The sequence below is a fragment of the Trichoderma aggressivum genome (assembly GCF_033847375.1).
Source record: "Trichoderma aggressivum f. europaeum strain CBS 100526 chromosome Unknown scaffold_005, whole genome shotgun sequence".
In the NCBI taxonomy this organism is placed as follows: domain Eukaryota; kingdom Fungi; phylum Ascomycota; class Sordariomycetes; order Hypocreales; family Hypocreaceae; genus Trichoderma; species Trichoderma aggressivum.
In genome coordinates, this window is record NW_026946371.1 from 219,142 (window position 1) to 239,580 (window position 20,439).

At 50.9% G+C, this 20,439-nt stretch overlaps 4 protein-coding genes across 4 annotated transcripts; 2 read left to right on the plus strand and 2 right to left on the minus strand.

The window, feature by feature from the left end:
* Positions 1-267: 267 nt before the first annotated feature.
* Positions 268-1,389, plus strand: Triagg1_1989 (uncharacterized protein; the record flags this gene model as incomplete). Its single annotated transcript, XM_062896119.1, has 3 exons — positions 268-289; positions 370-383; positions 466-1,389. 3 exons carry the CDS (start codon positions 268-270, stop codon positions 1,387-1,389), a joined length of 960 nt encoding a protein of 319 aa, XP_062758845.1.
* A 1,203-nt stretch (positions 1,390-2,592) lies between these two features.
* Triagg1_1990 (uncharacterized protein) lies at positions 2,593-5,082 on the minus strand (the record flags this gene model as incomplete). The annotated part of the gene is made up of 8 exons (XM_062896121.1): positions 2,593-2,992; positions 3,071-3,679; positions 3,739-3,848; positions 3,915-4,235; positions 4,297-4,333; positions 4,389-4,480; positions 4,696-4,785; positions 4,882-5,082. 8 exons carry the CDS (start codon positions 5,080-5,082, stop codon positions 2,593-2,595), a joined length of 1,860 nt encoding a protein of 619 aa, XP_062758846.1.
* A 2,642-nt stretch (positions 5,083-7,724) lies between these two features.
* Triagg1_1991 (uncharacterized protein) lies at positions 7,725-9,913 on the plus strand (the record flags this gene model as incomplete). The annotated part of the gene is made up of 4 exons (XM_062896122.1): positions 7,725-8,172; positions 8,233-8,470; positions 8,584-9,140; positions 9,204-9,913. The coding sequence occupies 4 exons, from the start codon at positions 7,725-7,727 to the stop codon at positions 9,911-9,913; spliced, it is 1,953 nt and encodes a 650-aa protein (XP_062758847.1).
* A 3,207-nt stretch (positions 9,914-13,120) lies between these two features.
* Triagg1_1992 (uncharacterized protein) lies at positions 13,121-14,600 on the minus strand (the record flags this gene model as incomplete). The annotated part of the gene is made up of 3 exons (XM_062896123.1): positions 13,121-13,955; positions 14,019-14,285; positions 14,341-14,600. The coding sequence occupies 3 exons, from the start codon at positions 14,598-14,600 to the stop codon at positions 13,121-13,123; spliced, it is 1,362 nt and encodes a 453-aa protein (XP_062758848.1).
* Positions 14,601-20,439: the final 5,839 nt, after the last annotated feature.

The following is a 20,439-nucleotide window of genomic DNA, read 5'->3' on the forward strand; positions in this document are numbered from 1 at the left end:
CGAAGCGATTTTAGCTCACGGATATTCTTCAGGTACGTACTCGTGGGGGTGCCTGCGGACCTCTTATCTTATCGGCGATTTGACATACCCAGGCCAAGCTGTCGTCACAAACTGAACTGCCTTGTACCAACTACCACAAAACACCATCATTACCTGCACAATTTGCTCGAGAAGCTCTGCTTCAGCTACGATATTCTGTTTCATTGCACAATTTCCCCTCCATTTGCTTGGCCGGGCTGTCGTTTGGACGGCGCATAGCGTGACATCATGAGCGGCGGCTGGAACACGAGTAAGCAAGCTCACGGCTTTGAAATCGACATGAACGAAGCTTGTTTGTAAACTGACGCATTCTCTTGCTTTGCATTGTAGTTGAGTCTGATGCAGTATGCCATTATCCCTTATCTCCTGCTCGGCTCTACTCCAATCCATCTCTATATAGACGGAATCCCCGGCTAACATGTTCAGGGCGTCTTCACATCCCTCATCGAAAACCTCGGCGTCAAAAACGTCCAGTTCGAAGAACTCCTCACCCTCGACCCCTCGGAGCTCCTCACCCTTCAGCCCCTCTACGGCGTTATCTTCCTCTTCAAATACCCGACCGACCGGCCCTATGCTACGCCCGACGGACCTCTCGATGGCGCCTTCGACCACGATGCCTCTGAGCGCATCTTCTTCGCCGCCCAGACGATCCAGAACGCCTGCGCGACGCAAGCCCTGCTCAGCGTCCTCATGAACAAGACGCAGGACGTCGACATCGGGCCCCAGATGCACGACTTTCGCGACTTCACAATGGTCCTCCCGCCAGAGTTCCGCGGCGAGGCCCTTAGTAACTCGGATCTCATCCGCGAGGTCCACAACAGCTTCGCCCGCAGCAGCCCCTTCGCCGACGAGACCGCCCGCACCGGCGAGCCCTCCGAGGACGTCTTCCACTTCATCGCCTACACCCCCATTGACGGAACTCTCTACGAGCTCGACGGCCTCCAGCCCGCGCCAATCTCCCACGGTGCATGCACGGCCGAGGACTTCCCCCTTAAGGTCGTCGACGTGCTGCAGCGCCGCGTCTCGCGCTACGACGCTACCGAGATCAGGTTCAACCTGCTGGCAATGTGCCGCGACCTGCGGATCCGCGCCCAGGAGTTTGGCGACGACGAGCTGCTGGAGCGCGAGCAGCGCAAGCGCAAGGACTGGCTCTTTGAGAACGCGCTGCGGAGGCACAACTTTGTGGGCTTCGCCGGCGAGGTCTTGAAGAATGTTGTCGAGAAGAAGTTGGATGCAGGCGGCGACGAAGCAGTGCAGAAGTGGGTGGACGAGGGCCTGGAGAGGAGGAAAGCTGCCGAGAGGGCCATGGGGGCGAGGGGAGGAGGCGGAGATGTAGGCATGAGCGGGTGAAAGTGAAGCTGTAGATGTTGAGGATATGATAAAAAGAGAATATACCCTTGAGACTTTTTGATTACTTTGGTATGACATCAATTGCGGGAAAGATACATCGACTAACGCGACGAGATGTGTCTTTGGAGATTTAAGGAAACGATAATGGATGGCATTTTATGCCTGACGCTCTACCTAGGTTCTTAAACCTAAGATATTAAGTCAAGGAACCAGGTTGATACATAGTTAGTGAACAAACATCTCCCACGCGCGGAGCTTAACAGCAGCAATACGATCGTCATTGCAGCCACTTGAGCATCATTCGCAACAGCTCGCGCTTCAGCTGCGTCCACACGCGTGTCCATACGATACAGCTGTGTGTATTGCCATCACAATCGTTTCCCTTCCCCCCCATCACAATTTATGCGTAATAAGCATAACATCGTAAAAGTTCCCGCTCCATCCCGACCCTGGTGATCGATTCGCAGAGCGTCTCGGATGTATCTCGCGGTGACTTCTATTCAAAGTCATTTTTTTAATTATCTGAAAGAACAAAGAATGGAGACCTACCATCAATTTGAGACATGTCTGCCGCAGTTTCCGGGAAACCCATTAATCTCACGTCCAGTTCTGAGGTCGACTGACACGACGGGACGTGTCTCTGGAGATTTCAAGCGCGCGATACTAATTTGCATTTTGCGCTCGCCGATCCAGACTCTTAAACCTATCAAGAAAGAGGAGTATATATTCTTTTTAGTCTCGAGGAAGCTGTTGTTGAAGTTGAAGATGGAAAAACGAACAAAACAAATGTGTTGTTGTATTATGAGGTAATTAGCTGGGTTGACCGGCCTCTGAGGGGGCCAGTTGTTTATGTATGTTCGTTATCAAGGTTTGTCTACAAACTATATTTAGCACTGTGCTTTCCAACAGAAAGAAGAGAGCGTGAAAGGAAAAGGGGGAGCGATTGAGGAGAAAACTCATTTTTGTGTAAATGGTATGTAAGTAAAAGCTAACTAACTACCCATTTCGATCAACAGAGATCTTTCACGTGTACAAAGCATTCGGCCTTAAACGCCATAGTTTAGCAAATCCAGAGCGATGTCGTTGACACATGACCCATCATCACATCAGCCCCTATTCATGTCCACGTCATTTCATATCCTTGACCCATCAAATGGGAAGCCATCACAGCATGCCAATCAACGAGAACAAACGAGCACAAAATCAACGAGCTATACCCCTCAAAGGCGAAGAATCCAGACGATAGTCGTAATCTTCATCATGACTCAAATGCACCCTAGAATGAGCTTCCGTGGCTGCAGAATCACCCTTGGTGCAATGATCATCACAATCATGTTGGGCGTTGAATCCCCGCTGACTCTCCTCTTCGCTAGGAACAGACGAGGTAGCGGTGGTGTCACTGTGGTTATTGTGGTCATCGCCTGAAGGAGGCGGACCGTGACTCTTGCCCCTTCTCATGGCTCGGACGAACCACGGCGCACGACCGGAGCCTCTCCAGGTCCAGTACTCTTTGAGATCGTATTCACGAGGTTCGATACGATTGCCTGAAAGGAAGACGACCAGACCAATGAGGCCGTTGAGGATCGTGTAAACAAAGAGACCCCTAAACGAGAACATGGATTAGTATCCGATGAAAAGAGAAGAAGTCGAGGGGAAGATTGGTTCATGGAGAGAATCTTACGCGATGAGCCCGTAAGCAACGCTGTAGCTAAACGGAATAAACATCATAACAACACAAGAAGGCAAAACATCGCCGATATAACGCCAATTGACTTGCGTAATCTGGCGAATCATCATGCACCCAACCAAGACGAGAGTACATCCCGTAGCCCATGGAGGGAGAGAAGCAAATATAGGAGCAAAGAAGATCGAGACGATAAAGCACAGTCCCGTAACCACAGCCGTGAGGCCGGTGCGTCCACCCTCCGCGATACCCGCACCGCTTTCGATGAAGGCCGTAACGGGGGAGCATCCAAACAGAGACCCAATGGATATGAATGCCGCGTCGGTGCAGTAAGCGATGGTTGAGCGGGGGAAGTCGCCATCTTTGGGGTTGACAACTCCGCAGAAACGGACCATGGAGTATAGCGTAGCAGTGGCGTCGATTATGTCGACATAGAGAAACGTGAAGAGAGCAAGAACAAAGTGCGTGGCGCTGGTGGTATCGAGGCCCCAGTCAAGCTGGTTGAGCGTCTTGGATAGAGGGTGCCATGCAACGATTTGTTTGAAAAAGGAGAAGCGAGAGTCGCCTTCAGGTGTATTGGGGAAATAGGTCACAGGAGTGTTGCGGCTGTGGTGAGGTGAAAAGGTCAGCAAGTGCTTCGACAAGGCATAGACGGTGAAGCTTACGGCCACGAGATGATGGAAACAAGGGCAATGCCAATGACCAGGGCATACTTGACCCTAAAAGCCATAAGAAAGGCTGTGACGATGCCACCACAAAAAATGGCGAGCCACATCTGCGCTCATACGGGTCAGCAGTCGCTCTTCTATTGGATAAAGGTGGAGAGGCTCGAGCTACTCACAGTTGGATTCGTCATCTGGCCTCCATTGCACGCTCCTGTCACTGCGTTAATCATATCAGGGGGGCAACCGCCCAAGCTGAGAGGGGTCGCTAGGCCGCCACCCGTGATGGCACCAATACCAGACGCGTAAGAAAGTCCAATTTCAGTGAGGAAGAAGCCAATTCCAACTCCCGTAGCAGTCTTGATGGTGGCAGGGATGAGCCTGACGAGCCACTGACGCATGCCTGTTAGGGCGAGAAACATGAAGATGATACCCTCGAAGAAGACGGCAGTCAAGGCGGTGCGGTAGGAGACGGCACCGCTGCCGTTGCTGCCAACGACCTTTGTCATACAGTAAGCAACGGGCTATCGACGAACGCTATTGATGGGCGACACAACGTACCTGGTAAGCAAAATAGGCATTGAGACCCATGCCTGGACTGAAGATCTAGATCAGTAAGAGTGCAACTACTGAGGATTTCTGTCATGGCTTACGCAAGAGCGACAGGAAGGTTGGTAAACAAGCCAAAGAACAGAGTCGCGGTGCCGGCCAGGGCTGCTGTGGCTGTAATCAAGTCTCTGCGAACCTCTATGATGGGTTAGATGAATGCCACATGAAAGACTAGATCAAACATGCCTTCTTTGCAGTCCACATAGTCAGGGATAGTATCGCATTGGAACTTGTTTGCCAGATTGCACTCGCAAGGGCCACCAGTCTGGGACAGGATCGAAGCCTTCAGATTTTGTTCACCAATTAGCAACTTGAGTTAGGCAAGTATTGACTCGACAAAACATCACATACATTGACGGCGATGATGTATGTCATTGTCGCAAACGTTGTCAACCCAGCGCGAATCTCTTTGAAGAAGCTTGTACCTTCAATTGCATCAGGCTATCAGCATAGTCAGCTTCCCAATCAACTTCCAAAGTCTACCAAGTTCCCCTATTCTCTTGCGTTCCGAACATCAAGACGTTGTATCAAACTTACATGTCCCGAACCAGCAAGGCGAAACAGCCGTCCGAGAAGACCGGTGCTTAGCCAATTGTCCATAAGATCGGCAAAGTCTCGAAATCCGCAGAACCTGGATCGACCAACCACTGGAGCCGAAGGAAGCCTAGGAGAAAAGATTCCCGGGTCAGCCGCTTCGGATTCCTGGCCCTCCTTGGGCTGGACAGTGGGAGATTCCATGAAGCCGCGTAGTTTGTTTAAACAGACGAAACTGAAGCTGTCTCGAAGGAGACAAGTTTTGCCAGAAGAAAAGTACGAATATAGGAGTCAAAATTGAGATTTAGGCAAAGAGAAGACTGTCTCGATTGCAAGCAACGATAAAGGAAGAGAGGAGGATTGATTCTTGTAGGAACCTGGATGGACGAGAGTGGAGAGACAGAGGTTGGCGATGAGATTTGCCAAGAGCCCAAAATTCATCAATCCGGAGGAAAAGAATATCCAAGGACCCCCACGTAAGTGAGCCTGGAGTGAGAACCAACCGTACGGCCCGTCAGGTGTGGTTGATAATATGGCAGCTGGTTGGCGGCTGGCAGCGCATCGACCTCGAGTCCGAAATTATGGTGGCCTGGGTTATGAAAACAATGCAAGCCAATAAGCCCAATGCAGCTGTACATGGGCTCAGACGAACCCCCAATTAATCTCCAGCACTTCCGTACGGGCCATCCGCATATCATGTTACCACAAGAACCTTTCATAAGCGTTTCAAGTCCGCCTATCCGCTCCGCAGCTGTACGATATGGAGAGGAAGCTAAAGTCGAGAAGCAACGGCTTACCGTTGCATATCTCCCCTTTTCGTCGTACAAATATCATCTTGCTGCTTGGTACCGGCCGACCCGTGTTGTTATGTGGCCTTGTCTTGTTTCTGGTTGCACTCGTAGCCACAGGTTCCAATGAGAGACACAGACAACCATGGCATGCTGGGGATGGCGAGGGTTTGCCGGCTCGGCATCTTGCGCTTTGTGCCAATCTATGTCTGATCTGGCAAGTAGCCGAGAGCGCCGGCCGTCGTACGAGGGATGTCTGTGCTGATATGGGAATCGTTAAAACTCGTTACACCGTGGATGATAGCGCGTGTTCGTACGCGCACAGATAGTGGAGGTGGATCAAAAAGATGAAGCAGACGAGAGAGAGACCAAGCGTCAAAATTGTCACCTGTAAGTCAAAGCTTGGAAGTATGAAGTATGAAGGCGAGAGCTGGAGATTGGCCATGCCCAAGGTCGATTCATATCTGCGACAAGTTTGGATGATCTGAACATGGGCTTAGCCCGGGGTGATATATACACACTATTGGTACAACAAGGAGGAAGGATTCTACACCAGCTGACTCGACGGTTGACTCAGATTGCAAAGGAGCGAGTGAAACAATTGCTGTCGGCAGCTGCTGCCGATGTCTCACCGCTATTTCAGCGGCAATATGGAATCAATGGTAAACGGGATGCGCCGATAGACATTGAAATGCGCCGGTGGACGTTGGAATGCGCCGGTGGACAAAGGACATCGATTGCTGGACAAAAGCACCGTGGCTGGCTGACCCTTTTAGATGGCGGAGTGGCCGAGCTTCAAATAATATAGGGTGGCGATTGCACAATCATGTATCGAGAGGCAGCCAGTGACTATGACACTGCTCTTGGCGATTGAGGTCAACGTACCACGCGCTCCTGAGTCAAAGCAAGAAACGCAACATGACGCTCAACTTGTTCGTATTTCTCAACCTAGTGAGACAACCAGGATATCGACTTGAAGAGCTTCAAAAGGGCTGCAATAGACAAAGAAACATTTCACGCAAGCAAGTGCGCAAGGCACAATGCCCAACAAAGGAAACTTCGTCTTCCAGTCTCGTGATGGGTCGGATCCTGCTGTAGTGTCGTTGTAGGTGAGTCACACGAAGCGAAGGATCCTTGATACTAACATCTGAGCGCATGGCTAGCAGAAAGTAGTATCGACTGCGGCACCCTTGATGGCGAATGAGGTGGTGAAATCGCGAGGTCGTTCCCAGTGGTCGCTTCAGTTGAATAACCTGACACCGTTGGAGAGGCATCGTGACTGTTGCGCCCGCAACTAGCTGCTCAGCAAACATATACGGCTGGCCTGCTAGCCTCTCCCAACCTCGACGCCACGGCACGGGAACTTGCATTGCTTTGTCCACAGTTCCTGCAGCTGGCCTTGCTCTCACTCGATGCGGCTGCGAGGCTGCGAGGCGACTGAGCACATCTGCTGGCCTGGGTCCTGGTGCTTCTGATTTCTTCGGCCCAGGGTTGTTTGCTTCGTCCCTCCGTATTGCCATCAGCATCCCCTCGGAGATTTGGCATTGGGCCGATGAACAGCTATAACTTGATTATTGGTTCTTTTTTTGCTGAGCCCCTTGTGCTCTCTCGCTTGCCTCGGTTTTTGATCTGATCCATGGCGTGGAGATTGTAGGTAGTGTCGGATCGCGACTGAATCTGCCATAGCCGGTTACTTTATCTTCTGCTTCCTTACCCTTCGCAACTCAAAACCCAAAGTGTTGCAAGCCAATACCACACATATTTCACATACCCAGTCATCTTTTAGCATCTGCACAGACGTCGATCGGTGTCATTCAAGAGACGCGACTTGACAAATCAGGCAAGCAGCGTCTTCCATGATCCCCCCTTGGGGCTCGTTTGCTGCTGTGACACCAAGACTTGTTGGTTACGTTACTGCCGCTGCACCAGATCAGGCTGCTTCATCAGCCCATTTGGGCGGAACTCTCATGAGATAGGTTTGCTGCTTGAACGTCGGCGAATAAACTCTCCCCTCATCTGCTTCTCCCCTCTCCTTTGATTGCGAGGGGCGCCGCTGCCATGTGGGATGTCATCTGGACAGACCCTGATATAGAACTGGTGGGAGAGCGCAGAGCACGAAAAGAGAAAAAGGACGCCCACCAAAGAGAAGCCAAGAGTCAGCCGAGACGGCGTTCGGCATCCACAGCCAGCTCACGCTGGTCAACTGACTCTCCGTTTGCCATCTTCCGTAGCAGAGGCGCAAAGAAGGCAAACACGTCGTCGTCGTCCAATGCGCAGATGGCGTCGTCTGCGTCGTCAGGAGTCGAGTCTCCCATCATTGCGTCTCCCAATCGGTCGCCCATATCAAACATGTTTGATCAAGGCAGCCGCCGAAGTTCCGCTCGTATATCAACCAGCTTCTTGGAAAGGCTCAATGGCATCGACAGTCCTTTGAATACCAGCCCCTTGATTCCCGAGAGATTTGTCGTTGATAGGGAAAAGCTGCCGCTACATCTTGCAACTGACGGTGAGTGAGGATGGTCCAAGCCGTGTCTTGTCCATAGTTGATGGCTCATGTCCAACGCAGATTCCCTCTTCTCACCGCTGTCGATCGAACATATATCAACTGCTGGCTCGGCATCTGATGACTTGACAGAGTCGGAAAAGATGAAGTCACTGATGCAGATATTCGGGCAAAGTCCAAAGATAACAGAGGCAGCTGACGACGGCTCTTTTCCGCCCAGAACCGCTGCAATCGCTCCTGACACTTCTGCCATTAGGCCACTGACACCGCCTTTGTCCTCTGAGAAACAGAAACAGAAACAGTAAGTAGCACTTTTTTCCCTGTCCAACTCCAACTCTGCGTATTTCACCTCATTTTCAAATACATCCATAAACATCCCTTTTCGTGTTCGTGAAGCTGATAGACATCTTCAAGGACTTTATCGCTTTCATCATCGCCAACAGCCAGGCCAACACCTCGATCTCCAGCTATTCCCATCCCGCCTGTCAACTGCCTCCTCCGTCCGGCCGACTCCAGCGTCGAAATGCCCATCACGCCTAATAATCCCGAAGCATGGAAACCCGTTGAGGACTGGGAGCGACCTACTCCTAAGCCAAGTGATTCGTCCAGCCCTAGCCCTCTCCTGCGGGAATCGCCAGATTCCGTCGTCGAAGAGATTGACTACAGCCGGCTACCCCAGAATGGCGTCGGTATGAACAAGAGCTTCCGCTGGCTCCGCTTGGCTGTCGTCGAAATGGCAAGCACCAGCGTGCCAGATATCCTATCTCGACTGCAGTTGTTCTGGAAGGGCGTTGCAAAGAAAGATGTTTCCTTCCTCTTGAGCAATAGTCCTGAGGTTGAGGAACAGCGAAGGTGGATGCTCTCGACCATGATCCATATGGATCAAGTTCCAGCGATTGATGGACCGTTGCATCCACGCCAAGAGACTCCCTTGACGGCCCGCATGATATTGTGCATCTACGATTCAGCAGGTAATTGCGTCTTCATCCCTAGTTGAACGCCCAAGTTGCTAATGATGGGCTGTGTTGTTGCAGCCACTGTCGCCTACCTCGCCGCGTTAGAACACACGAAGCAGATATATCACGTTTCGCAGCTCTCCATACCAAAGAGGGAGCTGTTTGGAAACGTCCACGTGATATCTGTTTCTCAAGTATCGCCCACAGACTTTCCAGTAGCACCTCGCGTGTATGAATCAGTTCACTCTCTGACGTTGCCGTCTCTGTGTCCCTCAACTTATTTACCTGGGATACTCAATAATGTCTACAAATGTCTTAAGAAGAAAGGCTTCATTCGGCTGGTGCTTATCGATCCGCTTCCCCGCGCGGGGACCATGGGCAGGAAGTTGAAGACGTGGATAGAAGAGCATCTTCTTCGAAACCTAGCAAAACAGGCCATGTGTATGAGTCCCAGTACAGCTTTCCCTACCCTGCTGGCGGACGCTGGTCTTCGCGGAGACGGAAGCACTCTCACGACAACGAGGTTTTATGCCGTCCCCAGCAGTGCAACGGACAGAGACCCGGATGTGATGAAGGGTGCGGTGCAGGTAGAGAACGAAGCAAAAGCCCAGGTTAGAAGTCTGGTTGGACGCATGCTGTGGATAGAAGCATGGGGTTCGCATGTCACTGCTTCTAAGTGGTGGTGGGATGACCCTGCATGCGTCGCCGAGTGTCTCGAGCTGGGCACTTTCTGGGAATATCACACTGTCAAGGGAGCCAAGGAGGACTATAAAGTCAAGACGGTGTAAGAATTCGGCGGCATCGGTGAATAGCTCTGGATGTTGGTCTTGTTCAAGACCAACAAGTTGCTTTGCCTCTTTGGGGAAATGCTCGACTAGCTGGGTGAAGATGGTGTTGACATGATTCGGGTTGCGTCACTTGAACACGGAACGTCCCCCCTTCCCCCTGATTTCTCACATTGTTTAGTTCTTCTCTTATTCGTTCTCTCGCCCCCTCTCACGTTTGGCAGTTGTGGCGCTGAGCCAGTCTCTATATACAAGGGAGGGCGGTGTTGTTTCTGAGGAGGCGTTTCTGCGGCCGGGAATATTCACGAATTCACCGGAGTCATGTAGGGTAGTATTGGACTTGACAAATGGATGGCCCAGTTCTGACATGTGTTGTGCAGACGTCTTGTGAGATTGGTAACGGACATGCTCGGTGCAATTGCCACCGGGATTACTCCGTACTCCGTGCTGCAACGTGTTTGGTAGCATCGCATGACGATCCAGGGTTACATGTGGAGAAGCGGAACAAAGAAGAAGAAGGCTCGTGCGGTGCTGGCGATCAGCTGGCGATTGTGCAAAATCCAAGGTCGGTCGAGAGAAGCATTGCGTTGAGCAGGGGGGCTGGATGCTGGAGAGTCGCAGCAGGACGAAAAGCTTTGGATCTGATGCGACGTCAACAAGGATGGCCGAACTGGGTCGCCGTGTGAAGTTTGTTACAAGCATCAATCCAGACACTTTTTAAACGACAATTTACATCACCAACAGCCCCGGAGAGCAGCAGCAGAACCGCTTGCGTTGCATGCAGCCTTTAAGCTGCGAACGGAAGCCTGCTGCAACGCGGTCATGCAAATGCAAGGGGCCTCACAACGGCCAAAGTGGTGGCCCGTCAAGCGAAGTATTGGCTGATGTTTTATTCCCCCCCCTCTCTTTTCTTCTTCTGCTGTTTGTTTAAGTGTTAGCGCCCGGTTAGAAGATGTGCTTTGTTTCTCCTCGGAGAATAAAGCCGCAAAAAGCAAAGAAACATGAAGACAGCAATTGTCATCATCACTCATCTCATCCCACTCTTGTTAGCCCCAACGCCGGCGACCGTTGAACCCGCCCTGGAAAGCAAGGGTGAGGGAAGAATTCTTTCTTTCTACCATATGTGCCTAAATTGTTTGAAGCCACTGTTTCGTCTTTGCTCGTAAGCTATGCCGCTTTCGAGGTGATGGCCCGTTTTGTGTTCCCCCCCTGGGCCTTTGTCCTGGTTCGGGGAGCTGCCGTTGCGCCGAACGGAAACGTGTGAAAGGCTCTTCCGTTTTCCCGTGTCTCTTTTTCTTTGCTGTGATTTGAGGGGGGGAAAGCTCGTGTTGTTGTTGTTATGTTTTTTGGTGTTGGATGTACAGTACGGAGTAGTAAAAGAAGGTGGTACTGCTTACTCAATAGATGGAGTCGAGTCCAAAACGGCCGACTTTTCTGACCCAACGCCAGATTTGTGATTTTCTGCGTCCTCCCGTAATTGGAAAGGCAGTGTTGGCAGACCCTTGAAGAGAGACCTTGCGAGCATCATCCCAAAAGATAGGGGAACAACAACATGCCGGGCAGTACTACCTGTTTGTATCTATCCGTGGCTTTGTGTCCGGATAATGAAGTAGGCGGCACGAGCACACGGGAATCGACGGGCTCTAATCTAGCAGCCCAGACAAAAATAAAACAGAAACAAGAGCGAAAAAGATAGGATAAACCGGCCGAAAGGCGCTATCAAAAAAAAAGAAAAAAAAAAGCCGTCAGCACCAAAACAACATCCATGTATCCCCGTCTAGACAACCTCAGCCCTATATCGAATAAAGAACAAAAACGAACGGGCTTGGGTTAGCTCACCCTCACCGCGTCCAGGGGGGGGGGGCCTCTGCTTACACCTGTACTCGTATGCGTATGCTCTTCCCTGAACAGTACCTAGTAGACAGCTGTCCGTACTCTTTCCCCAGTTGAGCCAAGTAAGCGCGCATTTCCACGCTCTGATGCCTTTCCTTGTTCTTCACAAGGTAAAGCTCGTTTTGGTGATGATTCCATACCCATATGTGCCTTTTTTTTTCCCTTTCCTTTGGTGACGTTGGACACGGGAAACGGCGGCGACGGTATATGCAGGGGGAGGCACACAAAAAAACAGCGGCAAACCAAAAAATAGCTTCGAAAATGGAGTATACACGACTAATTTGCCCTCATTTCTTCATTTTTACCTTTTTCTCTCTCTCTTTCTCTCTCTGTTCTTCATCTCTTTTGTGTTGTGTGTGCGTGCTGTGCTGTGCCCCATCCGAGTTATCCTCACGCCTCCCGTCTTCCCCGTCCTTCCCGTCTCTCCCGGCGTCGCCCATCCCAATGTTATTATAACCAACCATCCCAGCTTCTCATTCGTTGGGACAGGAAGAGGAGAATGACCCTCGCCGCCTACGATAGGTCGGAATCAAACCTTGCCATGCTCGGCGCTGACACGACAAAAAAAATCCAGCTAAAAAAACAATCCAGTGTGATTGTCATCATTATTGAAATGGTGCAGGCAGGATTTTTCGAAAGGATCTCGCAAGGGTTTACACCTTGCCCCCCCCCCTTGCGCTGCGGAGATTGTTAGGCCCTTGTTCCTGAAAATGTTACCCCGAACTGCCACGCGGTTTTTCTTGGGCTCGCACCCTTGGAGACAGACAGGTTGTTTTATTTCCCAGGGGTAGTGATTCGGGGAAGACGAGGGGTCGTAAAAAGGGCCTCCATGGATCTAGATTGCAGAAAAAAAAAGGCCAAGATAGGACCTCACCGAGAGACCCTACCACTAACAACATATTGAAACATGCCCCCCCCTGGGAAACGGTTACTGGCATGACGCAAGTCCTGAACGACATAATCACAGTAAGACGACAAGAAAATGTAAAAACAGCGGTGAATGTAGCGCACTTTAGCGTCAATAGTTTTTTGATAGTCATAGTAAAGTCCTGGGTATCTTCCTGCCCTCTTTTTTTCCCAAGCGGCGAGAGGCGCCGCCGTCCCTGACTACCCCCAGAACTCATCATCCTTTGCCGTCATAAGCGTTCAGACAAAAAAAAAAAAGAGAAAATACTAAGAGGAAAGGAACAAAAGGAAAAAGATGAAAAGATGCATCGTTGGAAGAAGTGAACAACAAAAGTCAACCAGAGCGGCTCGCTCGCTGGACGATTAAATATTAATACTCGAGTAGTAGCAACACATCTCTCCACATCGTCATCAAGTGCTTGATCGCCCATAGGTTGAGTGGTTGTCTGCTGATGCATCTGCTGAATGGGTTCGTGTATTGGCCAGCTCCGTCATACTCTCCGAGTCGAGTCCCTTTGTCCGGTTGCCTGGCCTAAACTGGCTGATACGCCGACTGTGGCGGCTATTTTCGTCGGCACCAACTCCTCCAACTAGTTCCATCACCTCTGGCCGTTTGCCCGTTCGAATGTCCTCCCAGAAGCTCTTGCATGCGCCCCACGATGTGACAGCGTAGATGAGGGCATTCCAGAACCCCTGAAGCGGCAGCACAAACGCACTCATGATTTCGAGCGGTGCGTTGATTTCCTGGCTCTTGACAACGGAGTAGACTCGATTGGCGCTCGACGGGATCCATGTAACAAGAAGTGCCGTAAAGAATAGAAGAGAACACTTGGCGTAAGCCCATGCTGCATTGTTGATTTCGTAGTTTCGTCGTCGAGCCGTCGGCGGTCGTGTTGATCTTCCCAGTCTCGACTTCTTCGTAGTCTCCGTGTTGGCAGGCTTGACGGGTTCAATCTTGTCGTCCACGGGAGCCACGGCGGCTGAGATGTGCACCGAGTAGTTGGGGTTCTGCCCGTCTGGATCGGTAATAGATGGGTGGCGGCCTGGAGGGGGATGACTGCGGAAAGCTCCAGGGTCTGCCACGGCTTCCGAAGTAGTGACCGTCACTTCAGTTGTCCTGAGGGTAGTGATGACGTCCACGGATGATAGGCCTTCGGATGAGTGGAAGTCGTTGAGCTGCTTGTGCTTCTCATAGATTGTTCGTCCTGCGCGGATGTAGATGAAAAAGGTGGCAAAGATGACGACCCTAAAATTGTATCAGTAAAACCAAACCCCCCTCCCGCCTTCAAAACTCTTCATGTCAACTCACCAGACAGGGCCATAAAACGTTGCAATACGGAAAATGTCCCACTCGGTGGTGATCCAGCACCACAGGGTGGCGTTGCCATATGCGCGGTAGCCATCCTTGTTCTTGAGGAAGATGTATACAAAAGCAGGAATAAAGGGAATGCCGTAGCAGCATAACAGATAGGGTATCTCCATTCGCCGTAGCTTTCTAGCGTCGTATTTGTGGTAAAAGGTGAGATAGACATTAAACGCCATGGCCAGAGTCCAGAATGCATCAGCAGGCATGAACCTAAAAAATTCGTCAGCGGCGTGGTGGTACAAAGGGCAGATGTGAAGACGCATACATCTGAATCAGGAACCCTTGCAATTGGCAACCAGGAGAGCCCGGTGAACTGAGATAACTTCGAGACATGAGCGTGCCTACGTTGGTCATCATATTACCAAACGAGGCATAAAACACGAGTCTGTTGATAGGCTTGTGGAACGAGCTTGAAAAGCAGAATGTGACAATGATGAAAACACATCCCAACAGAGAAATCACTGAACACGCTCGCTCTATGTCGCTGATAATGTTCAGCTGCCGCTGAGTGAGACCGTCAGACATGTTGTGCAATCGTCAACATCCAGCAATCAAGTGTCGAAAAGAAGAGAGAGAGGCGATTGGTGGGCTGTTGTGAGCCTCGAGGCGTTTTGTAAGACGTGCCGGCAGCTCCGGTCCTCGCCGTCGAAGTAGGAGTCTGTTGATTCCCAGTTGGAGAATTTAACCGTCCTTGTGAGGTGTCTCCAGAGGGGAAAAACCTGATATTATATGTGCAGTTATGGGGAGGAGTGAATCAGGGATTGCCCTGATGGTGCGTGTACGTCCAACAGCAGATGGCAGGGGGTCGACGAGGAGGGTGCGTGAGTCCAGCAGCACTACCGCTACTGCTAAACGTGAAATTTGCAAATCATAACACGGAAGGGTAGAAGAGAATAGATAAACATGAATATGGAGAACATGGGAGTGCCCTCCCGTACTAATACTACGAATGGACTAACACTCTGAATCCAGTATCTGATCGACGCAGACTCAGTAGTTCGCCTCAAGGCCCACGGACCATGTGCCGGCGCCAGAAGCATGGGCGAGACTCAACGATGCTTTGGAAGCAAAGTGGACAAACGGTCAGTGGTGGCGCCTGCGTCTCAGAATGCCTGCCGCTGGGTGGGTGAAATGTCAGAAGTCGTTAGGGCGTCAAGTATAACGGGGGCAAAATCCAAGCCGCAGTCTCTTATTGCTGTAATACGAAGCAACGGCCAAGGCGAACCTGCTTTGAGCGGGTATGGGACGCCCATGGTGAGAAGCCTAACGGTATCGTGGCTAGACTAGGAGCAGGGGAGGCCGAGACGATGGAACCGAATCAACAACAGTTGTATGGGGAATATCATTGTGAGGTCGGAGATTGAGTCCAGTATCATGCATAGTGTGAGTGGGTTTGGGCGGCGGACGTAGGTGGAGAGGCGATTGTATCCATGCCGAAGCGAGGTACAAGGCTATTTGACTGGATCAACAGCTAGGTGAGGTAGTACCCAATTAGTCCGTTGAACCATGCTCGCTGGTCGGCGAGCTTGCGAAATATAGGTACAAACGCGGCAAAGTGGTTGGCCTGGACTGACAAGGAACATTACTAGATAGTCGTTTCCGTACCGCTTGAGCATCAAGAAAATGTCTCCAAGCAGCTGTCAGGGGCAGACAGCTCTTGGCATCAAAAAAAAAAAAACGGTGGTGTCCCCACATTGGGGCGTTCTGGGGATGTTCTCATGTGCCCGCCATCTGGGGAATTGTAGAATTAGATGTCAAGGGCAGTGTCGTTGAAGTATACTCGTAAAACACAATATTATTAGTAATACAGACAGAACAAGCTGGCAGGCGTACCGGCTTCGAGGGTATTCGCTTGACATCTTTTTTGTCAAAACAACGAGTTGGCCTAACCGGTTTGCATGCAATGGATACTGCGTTTGAGCGGTTGCGTACGGAGTGTCACAGTACAGCACGCTGTGAACAGGTCGGGCTTGGCGGAGGTGCCTCCGGGAAGTCCCCCATATTATCCTCAATGGACCGGTGCTAAGGCTAGCGCCAGCGTAGGAGTCATGAACCCTGAAACCTGGAAGAAAAACATGAAGCCTCTGGACAAGCATCTCGTCGTCGACTCCGCAGACCCAGCGTAGTTTCGCGTAGGGCTACATGGTGGTTGCCTAATTGTCGAGGATATCGCATATTGACGATATTAGATATCCCCCTTTGGTGTGTGATCTGCAAAGCATGGCCGAGCCTAGACGAGAACGAGTTGCTGGAATATTGCTCTGAGACACGGCCGTTGAGTCCGCAGGCTAAAGTCGACAAATCGGAGAGCCGTACTTGTATGTACCCAAGTAGTCGTAATTAACGTTGGAACGAGATCGGGTCATCTTATGAGGTCAACTGATATATCGACATGGGGATCCGCGATACCAAGGCGCGGGGTATGGCGTGGCCAAGAATACGGAGCATTGGCATCATCTTCAGGCACTCGACCTGATCGAATCTTGCCAAGCGAGCCAGGTTTGTTCCAGAAGATCAACAGTGTGGCGACTTTTGATGATGAAAACCGTTTGCTTGGGATTCCTGCGCATTGATAGCGGGCCTGTGCCTGCATACAATCTCCTGTGCGGTCAAGCAGGACCCCGCCCTCGCCGAGTATACGTTGCATCGGCGTGCCTGCTATGTGCAGAGCGTCAGTGGTGCTAACCCCAGATCCGTTTGATTGGAAGCAAGATTTGCCCGTTTTCTCATCTTCTCCTTTTCTTCCCTATTTCTCTCATCGTTGTAAGACATCTGCGGCTGGGTTCCCACGGTGAGCGCAGCCAACAGCCCGCAGCGGGTCACCCAGCGTATTCAGCCTAAGAAACCGAAAAACTCCGTCGACATCTCCCGGCGGGAGAGCTAGAGCTGTCACCGCTAGCGGGATGGAAATTGCGTGTCTTAGTTGGGACGGCTGGGAGTTGAAAAGAAGCAAACGGCATTGATTCCTCTGTTAGTTGAGTGTTTAATAATGAATCTCGATTTCCGCAAAAGATGAGCGATTGAGTTGATGGCTTGATACGCGACCGTTTGTTCCTGCAGCACATCTCGCGGACCGTCTAGTCCCGTGCCTTCCTCAACTCTGCCGCTGCTAGCCTCAGGCTGCTAATTACGTGTATGCACATGTAGGATGTAGTATATCCATAGCACCACCTATCTACAGTACAATATTCTCCTTACTCCAGCACCTACTGGGTCAGGTACCTAGTAGTAGTGCGAAGGATCAATCACGACGACCTCCATGCCTCTACTGTACCTTGTGTCTGATAATGCAGGCGGCACAAGCAGCTGCTGGCCACTAACACAGACCCTGTACCAGGATCAACGTCATTGCATCTGATCCATGCTGCCACGCCGCCTTTGCACTTCCATCCTCTCCAGTCCAACTTCATCCGGTCAAGCCAGTGGCGGCCACAGAGAATCAATACCGCAACGGCCATCGACTAATTGCCGACGATCCAAATTCTCCAGCGTCAGCAAGTCGGCTTTAGGATGTGCGCCAGCCGAGGCTTCCTGGGAGATTCGCTGCCCACGATCAGCGCCTCTAAGGGCCTCTAAGGGCCCGACTTGGAAGCGTCGTTGTGTGTTAGTTCGTCGAGATCCTTGTCGCCAGCCCAACCAGGATCGATAATCTCTTAGATCCGGCGTCTGAAGCGTTTGCAACCAGTCGAGCGCCGACCTAGCGCCCCCACCCGCGAGTTTCCAAACGGCAGCAGCACCGGGAATCTTGAAAAGGGCGGGCAATAAGGGGTCGGTGTTTGATAGAGCTGGTCCAGTTCGATATACCGCCAGTTCATGCTGCTACTCTATCAAACAAGCCACTGAGAGCGTTTGCCACGTGTTTGCCAGTCTTCTTCCTTTTTGAGTTCAAGCTGCAATCTATGGCTAACACGCCAGCGAGTCATGCCTCTGCTCTCCAACGCAGGAGTCATGGCTGTGGGACCGGGCACCGCCGCACCTATCACCGGCCGGCGGCCGCACGGCACGGCATGGCATCGACGAAAATTTCAACGGGCTCCTTTCCTCTGGTATTACCCAATCTTGTCTTACAGGCAGGCTGTGGCGGCTTCGCGGAGCAAAGGAAACGAAAGTGTCACGAGGCTAGGGGTCTCATTTTAAACACAAACAAGGTTTCATGCTCATGCTCATGCTCATGCTCATGCTCATGCTCGCACTCTAGATGGGGGTCAGTCTGCGACGATACACGATATCTTCTAGTGACGATCAGGCTTGTCTCAGTGCTGCGGCATATCACCGTCTTCCATGTCAGCCTTGTCCAGCATTCTTGCATATCATAATCGCCTACGAATGAGAGCCAGGCATCGGTTCCAAGACGGCCTTTTTGCGGAGACAGTATGTCATTCGCGCGGTCAACCCTCTCTCCCTCTCTCTCAGAATATGGAGTACGAGTATACTTCTGTGGATACGGTCTTGTTAGCTGAGCAGTCCGGGCCCTTACGGCTCCGTCCCTCCGCAGAGCTATTATGCTATTAGATGGCAATGGCTCTAAGTATCAGACTCAGCCCCGTTTGATTCGACGACCATCGCTAAGGCGAAGGAAGACACGTTGTGTCTCGCTGATCGCCTCTGAAGATTATGCTCCTCGACAATCGCTGTTTCGCAACGCTGGTACGCATCAAATTACCCCGGGATTGCAAATCACAAGCACGATTAAGTACCAGGGAGCACGGATACTTTTTCTTTTTCGAGAGCAGCACTCTCCTAGAGTGGTTAACTCGATCCTCGTTTTCTACATAGTCGTCTCTTTGCAGGCTATGCTACGCCCTTTAGAGTTGTAGGCCCGGGTTTTGGAGACAAAAGCGATGCCTTGGTGCCCTAGTGAGAATGACGGCTCGTGATTTGCTAGCGTTTTCTTCTTGTTCTTCACCGGTACATTACGGAGTCCTACAAATGCCGGTTTTGTTCTAGAATATCTGGCGCGCGGCTGGAAACGGTGAACCAATCCGCCTCATTAAGATGCTGACACGATTATATATGTCCGAGAAGGTAGCTTCGGCCAGTTTCTGGACACACGATCCACAGGGAGCAGATATTTTTGGCTGCTACAAAGCAAGTATCGGGACTGCCTCTCGTATTCAGTGCCTCCCCCAAACTCACCCACTCGCCCACCCATCAAATTTCTTTCTAGCGAGGATGAGGGCATCAGAATGGAAGGGCAAGCTACAGTACCCGTGATAGAAAGAGGTCAAAATGCAAAATTGTAAGGTAAAGAACGTCGTCTGTGCTCTCGTATCATCTCCATCCCTGACTCAGGGGTAAAATTCGACATGTCGCCCTGTAAAATGCAAAACTACATCATGGTGGACTGGGCATTTGGGACCGTGAAGCGGCTAAACGGTGTGAAGAATGGGAGAAAAATCCCAGTGTTCAATAGCAGACGTGATAGGCTACATGATTTGGCCCTGAACAGAAAAAATTGAATACTGACAGCGCCGAAGTGAGGCGTTATCTTTTCGTCAGTGTTCAAGGTTCTGTCGATCAGCATTCGTATGCAAGACTGACATATCTTTCCCTTTTCAAGGGCTGGCTCTTCTCGTGTGCCAAGAAAAAAAAAGTGCCGTGAAGCCCGAGGGAATTGATATCCACCCGGGAGACTCTTCCGCTGCTGGTGTCTCGTGGCTTGTGTGTAGAAGTGCCTTTGTCTTGAGAGAATTTTGTGTGTATGCTGGCCGTGTCGAGAAGGTGAAGACGGCATTATTCTGTTGAAGGTTTCCTCTTGACAGCGGCAGAAGATACGTTTTTGGTTGAGCGCTATGAGCTCTTTTAGAGAACTTGTAACGGATTTGCCTGGGCCGAGTGGTTGCAGTTTCTCGATTTGTTTCGTTGATCAGCTGAGCTTTTTGAAGCCACCTGTAGGCATGTGATGATGTGGCCAAGTTGAACTTGGACTTGACTACTTGTTGACCGATGATGTTTAAATGGCTTACTACTAGATACCTAGGTAGCCTTGAAAATAATATCTAGCTACTACTAAGGTATATAGTGTGTGCATTTCTTATGATTGTTGTTTAAATACTTCATTCCCCGAGGGATCTGGCGTATCAACTCTATTCACGGGTAACCCCCCGACCCAAACACCAGAAACTGGCCGCACACAACGTCTTTGAAATAGGTTTAGTCATAGAGTATCTTGTTGTCACAATTAAAAGAAAGTCATGTCTTATTCAAGTCACTTGAAGCTATTACTCCCCACCTTGATAGGACAGATCACTAAAACCAGGCACACGTCGTTACTAAACAGCAAAGCAGTATCGTATTGAGTCTTTCTATAAATCACATTCACATTAGATTCGTATTCCATATACGCATAGCATGGTAAGCCGCA